The sequence below is a fragment of the Pongo abelii genome, chromosome 1, assembly GCF_028885655.2.
Source record: "Pongo abelii isolate AG06213 chromosome 1, NHGRI_mPonAbe1-v2.0_pri, whole genome shotgun sequence".
In the NCBI taxonomy this organism is placed as follows: Eukaryota; Metazoa; Chordata; class Mammalia; order Primates; family Hominidae; genus Pongo; species Pongo abelii.
Window position 1 is genome coordinate 115,772,461 of NC_071985.2, and position 21,464 is coordinate 115,793,924.

Below are 21,464 nucleotides of genomic sequence, written 5' to 3' on the forward strand. Positions count from 1 at the left end.
GCCCTTACTTTTTTTCAGGTTAGACAGAGAAAAGGATGAGTAAAAATATTAAAAAGTTTTGAGGCAAAAGCTTGAGGTTTCTTTGCTTGGTCTCTATTGTCTCAGTAAAATAGTAGAAAGGAGTTCAGATGCCAAAGATCCTGACAAAGGTTTAGAATAAGCATCAGAAGAAATATAATAGGAAACCATCACAAAAGGAACACAAAGGAGAGCTGAGCTGCGGTAAAGATGCCAGGACTTTGTTGGAATCTCAGATGGCCAGACTTTGAGATTTTCCCCAGCAAGATCATAAAGTTCAGGCTTACAAACTACGATTGGTGTGAATTACTGAAATATAATACAATGTGAGGTCTGGCAAAGAAATATGACAGAGGGTCCCAGGTTGTTAACAAGCTCACTGCTGAAATGCTGACCACCAGAGTCTACCCTGGATTAGAAGCCAAGTAAAGTGAGAATGGCCTGATGGACTGAAAAGGAAGAATGTTCAAAATCAGGGAATCAAAATTAGGATGAAGAATAGGTTCAACAGCTAGGAGGGAATCTGAAAGGAGTAAAGCAAGGAGGTTGTGGTCACAGAGGGAAACATCAGAGTTGACAATCAAAAAGGTGAAAGAATACTAAGTGATGACAAAGCCCAGGTGTGGCCATTAAATCTCACAAAGTCTGTTATTTTTTCCAGGGGCTAAAATTATCATAGCAGGCACTCTCTGAGTCCTTGTTAGCCCGTGCCTGGCTACAGAAACACAAGGAAGGGGCAGTGTGATCAACAGGCCACAGGGGGTAAGAAGGGTGGTCCAGAGACTTAAATCTTGTTTCTAATTGACATGTACATGACAGTTCTGGCTCTAATGTTATCTATCCTGCCATTTATATCTGGAAATCTTCTTTCAGCCTTCATACACATGTTCTCCAAATCAAACAGGATTAGAAAGGAGGTGACAAAGACTTTGCATTTCATCAGTACTGACAGGCTCTTCACAGTCAATGCAACTTTTCCTAGTTTTTGCTGCCAAGACAACCATTACCTCCTGCATCACACCTGTAATCCCAGCACTTTGGAAGGGCTGAGGTGGGAAGATGGCTTGAAGCCAATAGTGCGAGACCAGCCTGGGCAACATAGTCAGATCTCGTCTCTATAAAAAAAAAAAAAAATTTAATTAGCTGGGCGTGGTGGCATGTGCCTATGGTCCTAGCTATTTGGGAGGCTGAGGCAGGAAGATGGCTTGAGCCTGGGAAGCAAAGGTTGCAGTGAGTCATGATTGCACCACTGCACTCCAGCCTGGGCAATGGGGAACAGGGAGAGACCCTGTCTCAAAAAAAAAAAAAAAAAAAAAGAAGAATGGTAAGCAAGGCAGAAAGACATACAGTACCACCAACAAGTGAGGAACAAAAATGCACGGTACTTCCTCAAGACTGGATCATTAACTAACTGAATTCCTTCTTACTAGTGAAGCACTAGATCATATAACTGTGACATTGCTTCCAGTTTTGTGGCCTTTGAGAGATCCTGAGAGGCCAGAACCATGTCAAACCTTTAATTCTACATTATGAAATTGTGAGGTTTTGTCACCTGGCTAAGCTGGAACTACATATCCCAGAATCCCCTTATCTGTGTAGTTCCGGGTTAGGGTTGGACAAAACAGAACTTCATGTCAGATTTGGGAGATGGAAGTCAAGCGGCAGCCATTACACTTTGGTATACGGCTCGTGGTTAAAGGCAGTGTGGGACAGATGTGAAGGTGCTAGTAGGCACCTGTTTGTCCTTGCTCTTTCTGCTCCTGTTTTCTTCCCAAATGCTATCCTTATGGACCAACATGACCCCAAGACCGCTAGATGCTTGGCTGCAATCTCGGAGCTGAGTGATTACCCTTCTTCAGAACCCTAAACCAGCCCACTCTGCCTGGCTTCCAGATTCCTCTTCACGCTTCAACTTGTCCACCTGCCAGTGCTTCAAGACAGCTGACTAGCTGACTTCCCTGATACTTTAACTCTCCTTTTTAGGCCTTCACTTCTCCAACTCCTTCCATAATTGTGTAAGGTCTAATTCCTCTAATACATGTGTTATTCCACAATATTTATAAGGGTTCTGCTTCCCTAATGGAATCCTAACACAGTAAACCAAGTATTGAGTAGACAATTTGCCCTTAAAGACTCAGTAACTGGCCAAAAAAAGACACCTTACATGCATAGCATTGCTTTACAGTTCGCAAATCCTGTTCATATGATTTAATATTCAACCCTGAGAGTATTAAATAAGGAAACTGAGGTTCCGAGAAGTTATGTGACCAAGTGATAATAAAAAAAAGATGCAAAACCACTTAGAGGCAATCTGTACTGATGATTAACCAAAATAACTCAATAAACATGAAATGATTTAAACAATTCTGTGTCCAAGGACCAGAGATAGAAAAGGCTGAGGCAAGATCTATCCACAAGGTTTATTTTAGCGCATTCTATAAAATTAACAGCTGCTAGAGGCCCAAGCACCGCTCAGCATCCCTCCCTGCTCAGCCATTTTCAATCCTCTCCACGTTCAAACTGGCCAACATCATCTGCCAAGTTCTGTGTGAACACCTGGTCCTCTTTTTAGCCTCTAGTTTAAGAGAATGGGAGATTCATATTGTGTTTAAACTTGCATATGAGCATAAAAGGCACCTGAGATAACTGGGGAAACTCCCCACCAACCCGACTCCCTTCCTTGGGCAGCTCTGTCCTCTCTCCCCTTATTTGACTGTTCCCTAGATCCACTGTCTGCTCCTCCTTTGCCTCATCCATCCCTCCTCCCCAACAACACTTTACGCCTGCCCTTCTCATTTGTAGACACAGTGCTAGAAGCCATGGGTGATGAGGGGTCTATGCCAAGCTTCCCTGATGAGGCTCAGTAAGGAGTACAGTGTTATTTAACAGTTTGGCTTGCAGGGAATTAAATTAAAAAAGACTCTGGCTTCACATGCCCTTTAAGGAACACTTTAACTACAATCTGATACTTCATTCCTTCATTCAGTATTTTTTTGCTGCATGCCTACTGTGTGCAGAACCACATCATCACAGAAAGTTGATGAGCTAACACCTGGCCAAGCGTCAGAGTCGATAAAGATGGAACAGTATGTTGACTTATAGAAAAGTTGGAAGGAGATGAGTCCCCAATAAGATGAGGCACCTTACATGTATAGCATTGCTTTATAACATCAAGTAAATAAAGGAAAGGAGGGACCTCCAGCTTTTTAGGGAAGGCAGAATCAGGAAAAAACAGACAAATTCATCTACGATGTTAGGCTTAAACTCCTTCAGGTGACACACAGGCTCTTTACACTCAGGACTTTCTCTCCAGTCTCAGTCCTTTCCCTCTAAATGACCCTACAACTCAACCCTCCACACTAGCTGCAAAAAGTTTTCCTCATTTATTAAAAACCAATATCCTCTTATGAATGGTTTTATCTTTTTTTTTTTTCTTTTTTTGAGAGGGAGTCTCTCTCTGTCGCCCAGGCTGGAGTGCAGTGGCACAATCTCAGCTCACTGCAACCCCTGCCTCCTGGGTTCAAGCAATTCTCGTGCCTCAACCTCCATGTAGCTAGGAGTAAACGTATGTGCCACCATGCCTGGCTAATTTTTGTATTTTTAATGAAGACAGGTTTCACCATGTTGGCCAGGGTGGTCTCGAACTTCTGGCCTCAAGCGATCTGCCCGCCTCAGCCTCCCAAAGTGCTGGGATTACAGGTGTGAACCACTGCACCAGCTGGTTTATCGCTTTCTCTGTGTTCTTCCCTCTGCCTAAAGTAAACTACCCACCCCTTCTCTGCCAGACAAAAACCTACTGATCATCAAGACTTAATGAGTTCAAATGAGTCCAGCTTGCTGAAGGCTTTCCTGATCCTCCCCCGCCTCAGCCCCCAGCTCAGGCAGAGTTTAGAAGGTGCCTGCTGAGGGTCTGCTTGCCACCACGATCACCTGGAGCCGACTGCCTGTCAGCTTCCCTGTGAGACTCTGGAAGGACTGCTCATCACCACACCCCCAGCCCAGCAGCATGCCTGCTGATGCAGTGACTGTGATAACTCCTATCTCAATGAGCTTCTGGAATGTTAGGGCCAGAATTGATCTTTGGATCATCATCCAGGGGCTTAACAAAAAGTACATAATCTCATTAATTTCAGAAACAGCCCTTCATCAATAAATTTTCAAAAATAGCCCTTCACCAGGCTCATTACAGAAAGCGCAGAGCATGTGGCTGGGGCAACTGTGACACACAGTGTCAATCAAGGGACCAGTTCTCAGCACCTTGGGAAGTGACACAATCTCAGGATTCTAAACCCCAAAACTCACCACATCAATTTTATTTACACTCTTCTTTGGGGCTAGTAAAAACCAACTATCTGGGTGCTTTGGATCCTTATAAAAGTCCCCAATCCAGACATGACACTAATGCCTTTAAAACTACATGCAGATCAGGTGTGGTGGCTCACACCTGTAATCCCAGCCCTTTAGGAGGCTGAGGCAGGTAGATCACGAGGTCAGGAGTTCAAGACCAGCCTGGCCAAGATGGTGAAACCCCATCTCTACTAGAAATATAAAAATTAGCCAGGCGTGGTGGCAGGTGCCTGTAATCCCAGCTACTCAGGGGCTGAGGCAGAGAACTGCTTGAACCTGGGAGGCGGAGGTTGCAGTGAGCCAAGATTGCGCTACTGCACTCCAGTCTAGGCAACAGAGTGAGACTCCGTCTCAAAAAAAAAAAAAAAAAAAAAAAAAACCACAAATACATGCACAGGTACAGACGAGACACAGTGATATAAACAGGTACAGAGGATCATACTTACCTTTTCTGCAAAAACACCTCTGCCTAAAGTACTCCCAGAATGCTCTCCCTTTTCTTTAATGTTCCGTTTGTTTCCCCTTTGTTTAACAATCCTTGGACGACACTTCGTCTATGCCACCTCTCTTCCTGTGTGTGTGTCATCCTCCACATTTAGACTGGTTGCTGGAGGAGTCAAAGGACTGTGTCGATCTATGTTTTTAGGTGCCCCCAGATCCAGAATAATGCTCGACATGGGGCAGATAATAAATAGTGGTTATTAACTAGGCAGTGAGACCAGGCCTGCGCTACAGGCGGCAGTACTACTGCCCCTTTGCTCAGATGTGGCTCAGTGTGGACTGCTCCCTAGAACAGTAATGACAAGCAGATGGTCCATGGTTTGAATGAACCCAGCCACAAAGCACTTGACGCATACACTGGGACTGAAGAAGTCTGCTTCTCTAGACTATGACCAACCAAGATGAAGCCCAAGAAGGGAGCCTATGCCATTCTGGGGTGGAAACGGTTGTATCAACCCTGCAAAGGGAAGGGGTGGAGGCAGTGGAGAAACAATAATGAGAACTCATGAGTCATCTGTCTTCCACCCAAGCTGCCAAGGAAAAAAACGAGAATATCCACAGGAAGAAGAATGGAGACTTTTCTCACCCCTTCTTTTTCATGTATAGATTTCATTTTCTCCTACTCTACCACAAAAACCTGTCTTAGAAATGAAGTCACATGCAATTCTTTCCAAACAAAAGATAAATAAGCACACATAAGAAAGATAGTAAAAAGGACACATAGATAACTTCTGCCCCCGTTATAACTTAACGTCCACAATTTTAAATATATATAATATATACATCTTATAGGCATTTTTCTAAGCACATACATTAATTCAATTATTCAAAGATTCGGGTTCCTACATGCTGGGGTAAGCAAAAACAGACATGATCCCGCTTTCGAGCTGCTTACGGTTGGGTGAGACACACAAACGCTCATCCTAATAAACAGATCATCACAAACCGATGGCTGTGCTCTCAAGGAAGGTGGCTGAGTGACAGCCCATCACCAAGAGCTGGCGCAGGCTGGCCCATGCTGTAGGCGGCAGCACTCCTGGGTCCAAACATGTCCTCATTTCTCTGAGGAAATGAGGCTTTACTTGAAATCCAAAGAATCAAATAACTGGAAATAATTCCAAGACAAATATATAAACCAAAGAAGGTGTTGTGTGCATCTATCTTCCAGTCGTTTCTAAGGACTGGAGGGAGGGGTACTTGGGAAAACCTCAAGAGGGGTCACCAACACTTGATTATGTGCCCAGTTTTCATGCTTCTTTGTCTTGAGGCCCAAATGCCTTAAATGAACATAATGGACAGAAAGCAGAGCTTGCCTCATCACTGCTATTTTCTAATGACCCAAACTCACATCCTGCTGCATGATAACTACCTTTCAGCCTGTGGTGCGAGCTAACTCGATGCTGGAATGTGGGGTCCCTGAGGGTACCGCTGGGCAGCATATGCCACCTTGCTACCTCTGTAGCCCTCCCTAGATGGGCTAACAAAGGTACCTTCCCCAATTATTTATGAGCCATGTACGACACTAGGCCTCCTGGGATTCATACTACTGTTTCCACTGAAACTGTTTGTGGGATAAATGGTAATGAAAGTGGGACTCCAATGAATAGATCACATGATTGCATAAACCTTGTTTCCACAGAAAACCAACTAAAATTCCCCATCATTGCTCTAAAACTTATGTGTCTCTTATCAGGTCATAGTCCTTTGAAGAAATGCTCTGATAAACTATCTGGGGGGAACATCAGTAATTGTTTTGTGAGTTGTTTTCCTTATAAGAAACAACCAAAAATAGGATTATGGACTGACTTACCACCTTAATTTAGCAGGCTGGCTTCCTGTAAGCTCCAGCGGACCTCTCCAGCCTCACACATGCCGGCTCTTAGCTGCTCTGTGGGCGCTGGTGATGCTGCCAACATCTTTCAGGGTGACTTTGCTCACATTCTTCTCCACCAACCTCCCTTCCCCAGAGTTTAATATCCACATCCCCTAAGGTCTCTATTACTTTTCCAGCTGAAGTTAGCTAATCTCCAAATGGGACACCAACCTGTACACATTTATCTACTCCCACCTCTGAGAAACCGTACTGCCCACTTTCATACCTGAAATGCATTTCCTGCTCCTGGCTCCTGACTCTCCAGCCCCACCTGCTCCATGGAAGTTTTCAATAATAACAGCCCCTGTCCTCAGTTTCATCTCTATAATCATGACAGTCCCATATGTACAGTGATCTAATAACTCATTCACCCAGGCCTTTAAAAAACACCTATGATCCATTCTGCCATTCACTTATAACTGGTTCCATTCCATTTTGGACTTTGTAATCTTGCACAATGTCAAAAACACAGTCAATATTCCCTTAATGCTGCTGAAGTACTAAAAAAAAAGATTACAAAGAAAAGTAGCAATGTCCTGTATTGAAGAGTAAAGTTGGACACAAATAATTTACTCCTTCAAGGGTCATAACTGTTTTTAATTTGACTAATGTGACTCAGTACCCTGTGCTGTGCCATGCCGTGAGTTACACACTATGGTCTTAACTTGGAACTTACTGTAAGGATTTCTCAATCAAAGATGATGGACTGTAATGTCTTCTAATAAGAAAACATTTCAATGCACCAGCTTTCAGAAAATGGGAAAACAAATAGTTGTGCCAAAAATGTGTGTATTGTTTTAACTCCTCGCTGCAACATAAGCAAAGTAGTGTACACTGGACAGACACCAAATCAGCCAATATTCTCTTCTCAGTACATCCTAAAGGGATAAGCCTCAAAAATATCTGCATCCAAAACTACTGAGATGAAATCACTGTGCTTAGCAGCAGCATCAACAGTAGCACCTCAAAGTAGCCAGGGAGGGCCAGGCAGCAGCCAAGATGCAGTAAGGACTGAGCTCATACACATAAGTTTCTTCTATAACATGTAGACTTTCTAGAATGTATCCCTTTAGTAGGTGGTATTTATCCAGCATCATTTTGAACCTTCCTTGTTCAGACCAAAGCAATGAAAAGGAAGAAATTCCCCAAATACTAGGGGCACATTTTTTAGCCAGCTGAGTCTATTGGTTGGAGATGTCAGAATTTCAACTCTTCGGCTGGGCGTGGTAGCTGACACCTGTAATCTCAGCACTTTGGGAGGCTGAGGCAAGTGGATCACTTGAAGCCAGGAGTTCGAGACCAGCATAGCCAACATGGCGAAGCCCCGTCTCTACTAAAAATACAAAAATCAGCCCGGTGTAGTGGCACATCCCTGTAATTTCAGCTACTTGGGTGGCCGACGCATGAGAATTGCTTGAACCGGGGAGGCAGTGTTTGCAATGAGCCAAGACTGCACCACTGCACTCCAACCTGTGCAACAGAGCAAGACCCTGCTTCAGAAAAACAAAAGTATTTCAACTCTTCTACCCTTCAGGAAGGGTGTAAAATCCAAAGTAGTAGCAATATTTATACACATCTCAAGATGTCTGTGTGTCTTCTCACTGTGGTCTGGGGCATAATGGGAAAAGGGCAACCTGTGGAACATCTTCCAGGCTCTTTCCTAGGCTGAAGGGAGAAGACACAAGTCACATTTGTGAGGGCTGAGGCTTGATTAGTCAGCCCCAGCTTACTCATGGCTGATATCCTCAATCAAAACTTGCACACATGAAAAAAAATCGGTAATGATAAGAAACCGTCTGTCATCTAGAAATGGCTTATTGGTTTTACTGTTTGTGACTTCCCCCAGGGGTCTGCCTGAAAGCCCAGTTAGCCTGGTGGTGGGGACACCTCTGTACCCTAGAGAACCACAGGGAAAGATCCTTAGTGCGCAGGAAATGGGCTGCAATTAGGCAGCAGTCGCCTACACAAGGACTGAACAATTTCCAGAGCCCTCAGAGGCACCAACCCACTGTTGTGAAGAGGCACCAGGCAGGTGAGAGACAACAGGCACAGGCTGCAGAATCATAAGGAGGGCTCGGAAGATGGGCAGGAAGCCAGGGCTGGGCCAAGAGGCCACATGGCCAACAGCAGGGGTCAGCGTGAACTCAAAGAATTCTGGAGATGGAAGGGGAGACCTTTGGGATCAGCTAGCTCAACCCTTATTTTACAGGGGCTGAGAGCTATTCAGCAACTTGTCCAAGGTCACAAAACTAGTGAGTAGAAGGATGAGGGCCAAAATCCAAGCCTCCCGTCTTGAAAGACAAAGAAACAAATGTTATCACAATTTAGCTAATTATATCAATTCCTTTCAGTGTTTTCAAAGATATATTTTGACTAACATGGAAAGACAGACTAGTGTACTGTGGTTATGAACCCACACTCTGGAGCCAGACTACCTGGGTTTGAATCCCAGGTCTGCCACTTACACAGTGACCCTGAGCAAGTGACTTCACCTCTGTGACTCAGTTTGCTCATCTATTAAATAGGGGTAACAACAGTGCCTACTCTCATGGGACTATGAAGCCTCCTAAATAAGTTCATCTATGGAAAGTGCATTAGCTGGTTCCAGCTGCTGGGGAGGCTGAGGTGGGAGGATCACTTGAGCCTGGGAGGTTGAGGCTGCAGTGGGCTATGACTGCAACATTACACTCCAGCCTGGGTGACAGAGACCCCCTCTCTTTAAAATAAAGAAAAGAAAAAAAAAAGCATAGTGCCTGGCACAAAATAAATGCTACAAAAAAGGGAGACAGGAATTTATTGGGAAGGAAAGAACCCTCATACTGGTTTCTCTTGCATCGCACCTGGTCCCCAACCCCCAATTCATCTTAGTCATAGGTTACTGCCTTTTCCCCACAACGCCTGGGGCTAATGCTTCTAAGTCACACCCCTCTCTCCTAATCCATTCAGGCCCAACCCAGTAAGATACTAGCTCAACCAGCCAAAATGGTGGAAGAGGCAAAAACTCTGAATAAATGCTTATGTCACTACTAGCCATCCAGCCTATCTCCCCTTAGACCTCTGCTGCCAAAACCCTGAACTCAGAAGTTACCTCTCTTGATCCTCACCTCCTACTTTCCTAGACTACCCACTCCCTTGCACCTCAGAATCTGCTTTTATGCCGTCATCATGCCCTCCAGGCCCTCAAACCTTCTGCAGGTGCGTCAGGCCTGGAAGCCCCACTCACCTGCCTATCCCACGTGTACTCCTTGGCTAATCTTTCCTGTGATGTTCTCATCAGTTCCCTCGGTTCCTTTATCCCTCATCCTTCCACCCTCATTCCATAGAGAGACCACATGATGCTGTCCCTCCTAGGCTGCCAAACTTGGTGGGATAAAGCCACGAAACTAGGCCCACTGCCTCTACTATAGACCTATGCTATCCTCCATCCTTCTTTGCTAACTGAATGACTGTCCCATTCCCATGGGGTCCAGCCCCAGCCCACTCTCCTCCAGCTCAGACTCTGACCATGGCTTTGCCTCAGTCCCACTGAGAAAGCCCAGACTACCAAGTAATTTGTGTGCCAAACCTCCTCCAGACATGCTTCTTAAACTTTAGCATGCATTTGAATCCCCTGGGGATCTTGTTCAAATACAAACTTTGATTCACAAGGTTGGACCTGAGATTCCCGCAGGTGCTGCCAATGCTGGTGGTCCACAGAACACAGTTGGGGTAGCAGAGTTCTAGGAACTTACATACACTAATGTTTGCATTCTTCTAAATATATTGTTTTTAATCTTCATGAAAAACCTGCAAGAGAGGTATTATTCCCATTTCACAGAGACAGAAAGTGAGATTCAAAGAGGCTAGAAAACCTGTCCAAGGTTCACACTGAGGGAAGACAGGATTCAAATGAAAGGCTGATTCTGAAGACTGAACCCTATTTTTTCCTCTTTTAATTGGGAGATGAAGTAAGGATGGAAGGGTATAAAGAACAGAAGTAGATTTTAAAAACACACATGTAATGGTTTATTTGTAATACAAACTATTAAAATCTTCTTAGATAATGTGAATAAGAGAAAGATGGATTATAAAATGCAAGAGTCCCTGTGCTAGAGATTCTGCCTAACAGCCAAAGACCTAAAAGCTATCGGAGAGTAAGTTAATTCCACCAATCAACACAGAAGAAGACATCCAGAGGGACACAGAGGAAACTTTATATGTGTGTAGATAAAGAAAGAGAACATATAGGCCGGGCACAGTGGCTCACGATATTTTGGGAGGCTGAGGCAGGAGGATCACTTGAGGCCAGGAGTTTGAGACCAGTCCGAGAAACATAGCAAGACCCTGCCTCTAGAAAAAAGATAAAAAATTAGCCAGGCCTGGTTGTGCAGTCGTAGCTACTCAGGAGGCTGAGGTGGGGAGGATTGCTTGAGCCCAGGAGTTTCATGCTGCAATGAGCCGTGATTGCACCACTGTAATCCAGCCAGGGTGATAGCGTGAGACTCTGTCCTAAAAAGAGAGAGACAGGGAACAAGGGAACATATAGAAAACCTCTAACTAGCATGTCTGGGGAAGCTTTGGGGCTACTCTTAGGGCTGAAAAGTCTGAGATCACTGCAGAGACTGCATGCCATACCACACTGCTCTCTCCATGCTCTCCTCTCCCTCCTCTCCTCTCTGGCTCTTCAAGGCTAGGGCTTCTATTTGCACCCCAAACCCCCTGTGCCACCTTCTCTGAAGTCCACACCCAGTAGTCATGCCTGCTCACTGCTCTTCAGCCTGTCCTTTGCCACCAGAGTCTCCCAGCTGGCCTGTGGGCCTGCTTAGAGACGCCTGGATCCTGTTTAAGTTGATCTGGTTCTGCCGTGCCCTAAGCCACTACCCTCACAGCGGTCTTCTGCTCCATACCACTTGAAAAGGTGGGCGATCGTTTCCGACTCAGAGTTCCTTCCCCACCCCACCCACTTCTCAAGTTCTGTGATTTCCCTTCCTCCTTCACTGTTTGGACAGACTTCACAGTGCCCATATCCAAGGGCTTCTCTGTCTTTATCCTTCCAGTTCTGTAGCAGCATGTGACCAATCCCTCTTTAACAAGTCCACTCACACCCATCTCTGCTTGGCTTCCGACAGCGTGCTCTCCCAGTACTTCTCCCGTTCCCTGACTACTCCTAGAACTCTCCCTTTCATTTCCTGTCTCCTCACTGCAGGCATTTCCAAGAACCTGCCCTTGACCCTCATCTCAGTCGTCCACTTTCTGACATCTAGTGCATTTTGTCCAACCCTTTGAGGGCAGATCTGAGTCTGCTCTGCTCATACAGGAATCCTCAGAACAATGCCCGGCATGTAATAGTAGGCACTTGCTCAATATTTGCTGAATAAATGAGCTGCTAGCCGTGTTACTGAGCTTCTCACCTTGCATCTTCAAACAGCTCATTCCAAAGCTAGGGCTAAAGGGCTGTAGTTCACCAAGTGAAGGAGAGAACTGCCACCCTTCGTCAAATCATAGCACACACAGGAAATGATAATATCTGTCTAGCTCTCTGGGTAAGCAGGCCTTTGGATTTAGAAGCGGCCCCTGCCCTATGGGTATCAGTATCATGACAACCCACCTGAAATCCATGTGGGTCCCTTACTGAGGCCCATAAGCTGGGGAGTTCTGTCTAGTCCAGCTCTAAAGAAGAGCAAGGAAGAGCCATTATCAGAATATTCTTGGCTTAGAGTCACTTTTAAGCTCCAAGAAGTAGCTCATCTGTCTGCCCACTATCTCTATTTCATTAGGATTCCAAGGTAGCACCCTCTCTGAAATGTGCCCGCAACCCTTAGGCACAATTCCACTCTTCACTATTCTAAGTCAAATTCATCCTAGACAGAGCAACAGTAGCCACGGGTTCTTCTCCACTCCTATGAAATACCCCAAGTGATGTCAATATTTTCACATTCCAACTGCTTGTAAAGGTGTGAAACAGGATGCAATTAAGGTCCCAAAACATTTTACTTAAACTTGAATCATGCTGCTTGGTGACTCCATAATCCACCACAAACACTTACGGAGTATTGTGGAGAAATCAGCCTTCAAAGAACACAGGCGAATGCACAGAGCCATGATCTCCAGCCTACTGGAAACACATATTGCTGGGACACAACAGTGTTAACTACTGGGTCTAATTCTGTTGCTTCCCAAAGACTACAGTTGGTGTGGGGAGAAATAGTCCAAGATAGAAAAAAACACTGACTGTGCCAACTGCAGCACTTCGCCTTTTCCAGAAGATAAATTATGAAGAATTTTTGCCAGTTCAAGTTATTTTCCCAAAGCAGAGTCAAATGACCCTTGCAACCCTGCCTTTAAGAAACCAATGCAATTAAACAAAACAGCTATGAACTGCCTGGACAGCATCCTTCCAACTCCGTTTGATAAAGTGAGATGCAGACACACATCGACAGAGAAGCACACACCTTATTTAACTGCCAGACGCAGTGCCAATATGAAAATGTACATTCAATCTATGGGGGGAAAATCAGCTCTGCAGCTCATCGCTAAAACAAAATAGCCACATAAATGCCGACTAGCCTGCTGCCTTGTAAGGAATGATCACTGACAACTAGAGTTCCTATTCAGCAGGCTAATAAGAATAATTATAGCCAGGGCAGGCATTAATCAGCTTGGCAGATACAGGAATTCTGTTAACAAGGCTAAAATAAGTGCCAAGGAATCTCTGAAGGCCACAGCACTTCAAAGACTGTTAAAGCTGGATGGATTCACTAGGGTTCCTCCCACTGGCCTTCCTCCTCCTTCAGTGCTTTCCAGAGGCAGTTGCATTTCGGCCCGTCCTCAGAGCCGGCATGGCCACCTGCTAGGGTTGCAGAGATGCCACACCTCTGAGGTGCATGCTGGCACTGCCCTTCCCTTCAGGAAGTGTGCCTGGGCTGCACTAATCCTGGATCCTCCTATTTTTAAATGCACTTTCACTTTCAAACCATTATCATCCTTCTTCGCCTAAGCTAATCTCAAGCAATACGCAGCATAAGGCTTAGCGAACATTAGTCAACTTTTCCTTAGCAGAGACAGAATGCAGTCCTGAGATCAGATCCTAGGTCTGCTGAGAAGTATCTGTATGACTCTAGACAAGTTAACTAACTTTTCTGGGCATCACTTTCCTTATCTGTAATAAAGACAAAATAATGGTGACTTTCTCAAAGTATTGCTGTGAGGAATAAATACCAGAATGTATGTCAGAGCTTGACGCTTGATACGCAATCCAGAAATAGTAGCTATTATTAGTCTGTGCCTATTAGGTGCACAGCCTTGTACAGAAGCTATGAGGAAAAAAACCAAAATACTCAGTATGCAGAGACACACACACGTTAGATAGGAGTGGCTGTGCCTGGGCAGAAGGGTGGACACATTTTTTTCCTTTTTTTTTTTTTTTTTGAGACAGGGTCTCGCCTTGTTGCCCAAGCTGGAGTGCAGTGGTGCGATCACGGTCCCCTACAGCCTTGAACTCCCAGACTCAAGTGATCCTCCCCACTCAGCCTCCCAAGTAGCTGGAACCACAGGCACATGCCACCATACCCGGCTAACTTTTCTTATATTTTAGTAGAGATGGGGGGTCTCACTATGTTGCACAGGCTGGTCTCGATCTCCTGATCTCAAGCAATCCTCCCGCCTTGGCCTCCCAAAGTGCTGGGATTGCAGGCATGAGCTGACGTGTTTAGCCCAGATTTTTCTTTTGACCTTATATCCTTTATAAGTAACACAGAGACTGTTAGCTGTTCCCTCAAAATCTGTCTTTCCCTTCTTCCATAGTAGCTGGCACACGGCTTCCCAGCTTTCCTTACAGCTAGTGTGGCATGGGCCCAAAGTCTCTCCAATAGAACGTGTGCAGAAATGATGTGTGCCACTTTCAAGTCTGACCCACAAAGACTCCAAATATTCTACTCCACGCTCTTTCCTCCTTTGTAGGGGCTGGAATGGTGATGACGACTACCAAAGTGATCTTAGAAACTGTGAGTTGAAGACAGCAGAACTGCCACCAGCTGGGGAGCCAGAATGACTGTGTAAAGCAGGGTTCCCACCCAACCCTTTCCTCTGAAGCATCTCCCTCATATTGTTATATAAGACACATCTATTGTCTGAACCACTATGCTTTGAGTTTGTTAGAGCAGTTTAGCCTACCTGATGAATACAAAGTCCTTTTATATTATTTGAATTTTAAAATACAGATGTAATACTTTTGACACTTAAAAAAGTATCTCAATAGATTTGCAAAAATAAAGACATAAATAAAGAGAATGTGTTAATGCCATCCTACAATCTCCATGCCTTCTACTCTCCAATTTATGTTGCACTAGTTGAGGGTTTATCCTCCTCAACACATTACCCTGTCCTGCTATTCTCGCCCTACAAACTTTTAATGGCTACCCATTCCCACAGATTAAATGATATATATATTTATAAGTATTCAGTCAGCCAGTATGTATCAAACAACCAGTATGAGTTATATATCCTATTAGTAATAGGGACATTGTAGTGAACAAAATCAACATGGCCCCTGCCCCCAGGGGAAACAATCAAAGTAGGGAACAGACAATTACATACAATGAAGGAAATATATGCTCTGATGACAGGGCACAGACTGCCTGGCAGCACCCAGAGCACCAACAAATCTACCCCTCCCAGTCCAGACTCCTCAGCACAGCATGCAAAACCTACAGGATCTATCCCAAACCCACCTTTCCTCCCCCATTATTTCCTCCTCCCCCAAATAACTGCACCCCCATCATTTCCTCCTCCTCCCAGCTCCAGCTACATGGAACTTACATGCCATTTCTGAATGAGCCATGTACTTTCACTCATCCACACTTTAGGCTTTTCCCCAGAGCCCAGAATGCTCTTTTATCCTTTCTTTCAAAATTCTAATTATCCTCAAGGCTCAACTCAAATGTCACTTCTTCAGCAAAACCAGCCCCAACCCCCAAGTCAAAATTAATCATCCCCTTCCTTGTTTCCCACACTTGGTTTCCACGTCAGGTATTTCATTCAGTCCTGTGGTTAGCTATTTTATTCTCTGTCTACTCACACCCACCAGCCGCTCAGGGAGATGCTGTGTCTTGGTCATTTGTCTGGGACTCCCAGTATTGAACACACAGTTGCACACACAGTGGCCACTCAAGAAATGCCACATTGAGTGGACGGGCAAGACAGGTCAGACACAGGCAATGGATGTGAAACCTGCTCTATGCGGCTGGGTGGGTTCTGGTGTGATCATGGTAGGTAGGCTTAGGAAGGCTTCATAGAGAAAGTGAGTTTTAAGGGAAAAAGGAAATATTAATACACAGGCAAGAGGTGAGAAGTAGAAGGGGCCAGAAGGTTTAATATAGTCTACATAAAGGAGAGCAAACAGGTTAGTTGGAACGAAGTGTCTGAGCCAGAGAAGACCAGAGGGGAGGGACACAAGGGGCAACATCTCCTTGGAGGAAAGTCATAAGGACCCAGTGAGAACAGGTGGGAGCCCCAAAAATGATCATTTAGGAAAAGGATGAGCTTAAAAGGGAGGCTGGAGGAAATAATCAACCAGGAAGACACCAACTGTGTGGGAAACAATCGGGACCTGGGCTAAGACAGTAGCCGCACAAACAGGAAGGAAAGAAAGAAGCTGGAGTCTGTGGTACGGGGAGAGCCAAGAATTGAGAGACTATGTGAATGTGGAAGTCAAAAAGAGCAGTGATACCAAGATTATACCCAGGTTACACCCCAGGAGGACAGATGATCTTGATTATCAACATATTACATTTCAGGGATCAGTACAGTGCCAGAGCAGTGTAACACAGCGAGACCTTCCCAGAGGTCAGGCTGAAGCCACACCAAGTGAGATTCTGTGGCAGCAGAGTTATCAGGAGGGTCATCAATGGTTCAGAGAACTGTTAGGTGAAAAGGCACTGGCTGGTGACACCACAAAAATACCCTGTGTAATTCATAGGAGGCATCCAGCCAGGAGAGAATATGCTGGAGTACAATCAAGATTTCCCCAAGCTGTGCTTTCCCCACTTCTATTTTGCTTTTGTCAGTCTCTCTTTGCCCGCTCCCCTCTTCCCACTTCATTATGATTACTCAAGGGCATTGTTTTCAAAGTTCTACCTCATCCCACCCTCATAACTGGTACCCAGGTTGTTCAGAGAACTGCACAACTCTAGGGGGAGTCATTCACACAGACTACAAAGTGAACAGCAGCTCCCGAAGTTGCACAGTGCACAATCTGTGCAAACCTAGGCCATGGCCCTGCTTGACCCAGACACATAAAGTCAATGTGTGTGGACTGTAACAGCAGTGCGCCACTAACATACAACTTACAAGGGTCCCAGAGTGAAAAGTAAAGATTAAAAGCACTATCACCGGGTGTGGCGGAACATGCCTGTAATCCCAGCACTTCAGGAGGCTGAGGTGGGAGAATCACTTGAGCCCAGGAGTTTGAGGCTTCAGTGAGCTATGGTTGTGCCACTGCACTCCAGACTGGGTGAAAGACTGAGGCTTTGTTTCAAAAATAAAAATAAAGCACTAGGATCAGGGACTATAGAAAAGATGCCATAAAACTAAGTGGAAGATCTGGAAGCTTTCTGCACATGGGCTGAAGCTGAAGCAATGTGGCTGGACGAGCTCTCTGAGGGAGTCAGTTCAGAAAATCCCTTCAAGGTGAAGGAAGAAAACACCGTAGCCAGCAAGGCTGGTTCACCAGCAGCAGGAGTCACGGGGGTTACAGCAGTGTGGGCCCCGGTGTCTCCAGCAGGGGAGTGGCTGTAGAAGGCCTCCTCTGGAACCCTCTGACCATAAGTGCAGAATAGTCATTTGCCCTGTGTGCAGCTGGGACCTGGATGGCACGGACACCGCACAGCATGCGCTCTGTGAAAGACTCAGAGCTGCCTTCTCTAGGGGCTTGGAAGAGAACCCCAGCCCAGGTCACAGGAATCATCTTGTCCTGGTTGACACTGACCACAAGGATCCAAGAATATCAAAGCATTTAAGAGTCGACCCTGGGGTACCATGGTGGGCACTTAATAAACATATTTCCGTGGCTGGCTAGGATCACCATGTGGATCTACGTGAAGATGGTGTCTGTGTGTGGAGTGAATGGAAAATGGAGAGGGAAAAAACCCACAAAAGATTCCTTGGGTGGGGGGAGGGCGCTGGGCCAAAACCTCACGGGGCACCCAGGGTTTCCGGAGGGTGGAAGACGAAGGGATAGTAAGGGAGGGAAAGTAACAGGTAGAAAAAGTTGGAGAAGCCAGGCTCTTAGGTCTTTGTGTATAAATACGCAGCTAGGCAGCTTCAAGAAAAGCTAAAAGAAAAGACTGAGGCAGAAGATCTAGCCACGACGAAAATGACGGCAGGACTCGCCCGCCGATTTCCATTGTAACGCTCCGGGCCACGCTGTGACCTTCGTGGAAGGAAGTTGGAGTATTCTCTCGCTTCCCTGGAAAGGCAACTCCGCGCGGGTTGGGTGAAGAGTGACCCGGCCGGCGGCGGCTATGGCGGGGCATATCAAAGGCTCACATTTCCGCTCTCGAGCCGAGGACCTGGGCCGGGACCGCAGCACCTTCCGGGCCGGGAGTTCAAGGTGAGCCGGGCTCCCGGCGGCCAACAGGTAGGGAGACCTGGGGAAAGCCGGCCCCGGGCCACTCCCCCCGGCACATGTGGGGGACGAGGCTCGGCCTGGCGGAGCGGCCACTTGCACCCCGCGCGCGGGGCCCGGGCGGATTCGCGCCAGGCTCCGGGCGGCCCCGCGGCCGCTCCCCGCCGGGCCGAGCAGCCCGCGCACCCCGGCCGGGTTTCCCGGGAGCAGCCCGGGCACCCTCGGCGCCCCAGGCCGCGCGCTGCAGCCGCGCCCCGCCGAGCCCTCCAGGGCCCCGCCAGTCCCCCTGTGCCCCGCTGAGCCCCGCGCACACTCACCCAACGACAGGAGCGCCAGCAGCAGCGGCCTCGAGGCCAGGCGCCCCATGCTCGCCCGGCGGGAGCGACTCTCCCCCTCCTCCTCCTTCCCCGCCGCCTCTCCTCCTCCTCCTCCTCCAGCTCCGGCTGCTCCAGAGTCGGCGCTCCTCTGCCTGGGCCGCGCGCCTGCTCCGCTCTCCTCGCGAGCCGATAAATCCCAGCGCTGGGGCGTACGTGCGCCCCTGGCTCCGCTCGCTCCCTCCCGCCTCCTTCCCTCCCTCCTCCAGCCGGCCGGGCCCGGGAGCCGGCCCCGCTGATCCGAGTGTGCAGCCCCGACCGCTTCCCGAAAGCAGAAGGGAAGAACCGCAGCGCCCGCCCGCCCGCGCCTCCCATCCGGCGCTTTGCCAGCAACAAACACAAACTTTCCCAAGCCCCTCCCCGCTGCAGGTAACGGAGGAAGAGCCGGGGCCACTCGCTTAAAGGCGAGGAGGCGTCGGAGCCCACCCTGCCTTCCCCTCTGGGCCCCCACCCAACGAGAAACTTTCCTCCGACCTTTAAAAGTTGGCCTGGGAAAGACTCGTCTGGAAATCCCATCGCTTTAGCCCTATCCCGGGACACCCCGCGTTCCATCACGCTGGAGTCACCCACGCGTGTCTAGTCTATCCTCAGCCACCTCCCCGCTCGTTTGGCCTCTGGTCCTGAGCTAAACACCCCACCAACCAGCCGCTTGGCCTATGCCAAAAATTATGCAGATAGGAGCGAAGGAGCTGAAAGGACTTTTAAAGGCCGCGGATTCCAACCTCTACCATACAGAGGCCTTAAGTGTTTCGGTGAGGTGCCCAAGGATTCACAGGAAAGGGGCAAAATCAGAACCCCGCTCTCCTGACTCTGCCCACTCCCCGGTGGCTAGGGTGGGCCTGCCTCCTCCTTACTCAGCTCCTTCCCTCTCCTCGGCGCCTGTGGCACTGATTAGAACAGCTCCCCACAAAGACACCCATTTAAAAAACAAACAAAACCCAAGTGTGTTAATACCTATAGTACTTCATATAGAATGTACTCTTAAGACTTCATATTTATTGCTCCAAGTGGACACCACTGGATGCCAATAAAGACTCATTTTTCCCCCTACAATAGAGTTTTGTGCTTTTGATTTGAATACAAAAGGCCCGACGGGTATTGGGAGAAATGGAGCATTCCTTGCTTGGAACTTAGCAAGCATGATTCAAACACGCAAGGAGCAGCACTGGTGCCCACTGCCCGTCACTGGGCTTTCATTCACATGCAAAACGGATCGCAGATGCTTATGCGGAAACTGCTCACACTGGGGAAGAACACTGCTTTTACTTTCATGCATCCGTCTTTCAACCAACAAATGTTTCTTATTTCTCCACTATCAAATGTGTGATTAGCCAGGTATCTTTGGAAAGAGACTTAAAAATTCATTCCTGGTGGTGCAGCGTTATTGTACTTAATGCCACTGAATGGTACACTTAGAAATGTTTAAAATTGCCAGGGCTGGTAACTGGTACCTGTAATGCTAGCTACTCAGAAGGCTGAGGTTGCGGGGGGTGGGGGAGGGGGGCAGGGGGAGGCTGGGGCTGGGATGGTGTTGCTTGAGGCCAGGAGTTTTTATTTGTTTTGTCTTCTTTCTTTCTTTCATTTTTGAGACAGGGTCTCAAAATGAGGATCTGTCACCTAGGCTGGAGTGCAGTGGTGCGATCAGGGATCACTGCTGCCTTGACCTCCCAGGCTCAAGCAATTCTCCCACCTCCACCTCTCAAGTAGCTGGGACCACAGATATGTGCCACCACAATCTAGTTAATTGTTTTTATTTTTTGTAGACACTGGAGTCTCCCTATGTTGGCCAGGTGGGTCTCGAACTCCTGGGCTCAAGCGATTCTCCCGCCTCGGCCTCCCAAAAGACTGGGATTACAGGTCTGAGCCACTGGGCCGGTACTTTTTCTTCTTTTTCTTTTTTCTTTTTTTTTTTTTTAATTTGAGGCTAGAAGTTTGAGACCACTTGGGCAACATTGTGAGACACCATATCTAAAAAAAAAATTTTTTTAAGGTTAAAATGGTAAATTTTGTGTTATGTACATTTTACACAATAATTTTTTTAAAATTTATTTCTGCCACCAAGCCTTTCCTGGTTCTGTTCATACACACTGTAATTCCTTTCTCTTCCCTATCCCAATTCTTCCCTAGAATCTCGCAGGGAAGTTTTCCAATTTCATTCAATCAACCTTGAATGCAAGCCTAATGTTAGGCCTTGGAAGATAGTGGAGCTTCAGAGAAATGTGAGGCCTGGCACCTTCAGAAGCTCAGATTTCAGTTCATCCTACATCTTTCCTTTTCTTAACCACCCAGAACGCTTAATGTTTGAACCACACATTGTGGCACTTGGTCACATTCAGTTTAGCAAAATGTATACACTACCCCCATCTCTGTCTAATAATGCATGGGCCTAAGAGGCTGTCACATTTTCACCTTGTATCCCACCTTATGGCAGAGTAGATGTTTTAAAAATTCTTTTGTTTAATAAACAATGTGTGTCAGAGACTGTGCCTAGCACATGGTAAGTCCCAATGTATATTTATAGAGTGAATTAATGGCAGACACTGGGCTAGATCCTGGGGGTACAGGGATGAAGCAGACAGTTCCTGCCCTTGAGGAGTCGACATTTTGTGCATTGTGATTGCATATGCAAGGCAGAGTTGTGACACCACAAGGGAGCGGCCAGTCCAGGAGGAGGCTGTCAGAGAAAGCTTCACAGAGGGGATGACTATGCAATGAGTCTTGAAAAATTGGTAGGTCTTTAGCTGTGGAG

General features: G+C 46.9%; 1 protein-coding gene across 1 annotated transcript in view; it reads right to left on the bottom strand.

Moving 5' to 3' along the window:
* PTGFRN (prostaglandin F2 receptor inhibitor) overlaps positions 1-18,779 on the bottom strand; it is an 80,656-nt gene extending 61,877 nt beyond the window's left edge. Inside the window, exon 1 of the mRNA XM_024247537.3 lies at positions 18,659-18,779. Within this exon, the coding sequence (XP_024103305.2) occupies positions 18,659-18,707 (49 nt within the window). The 5' untranslated portion in view covers positions 18,708-18,779. The remainder of the gene's footprint in view (positions 1-18,658) is intronic.
* Positions 18,780-21,464: the final 2,685 nt, after the last annotated feature.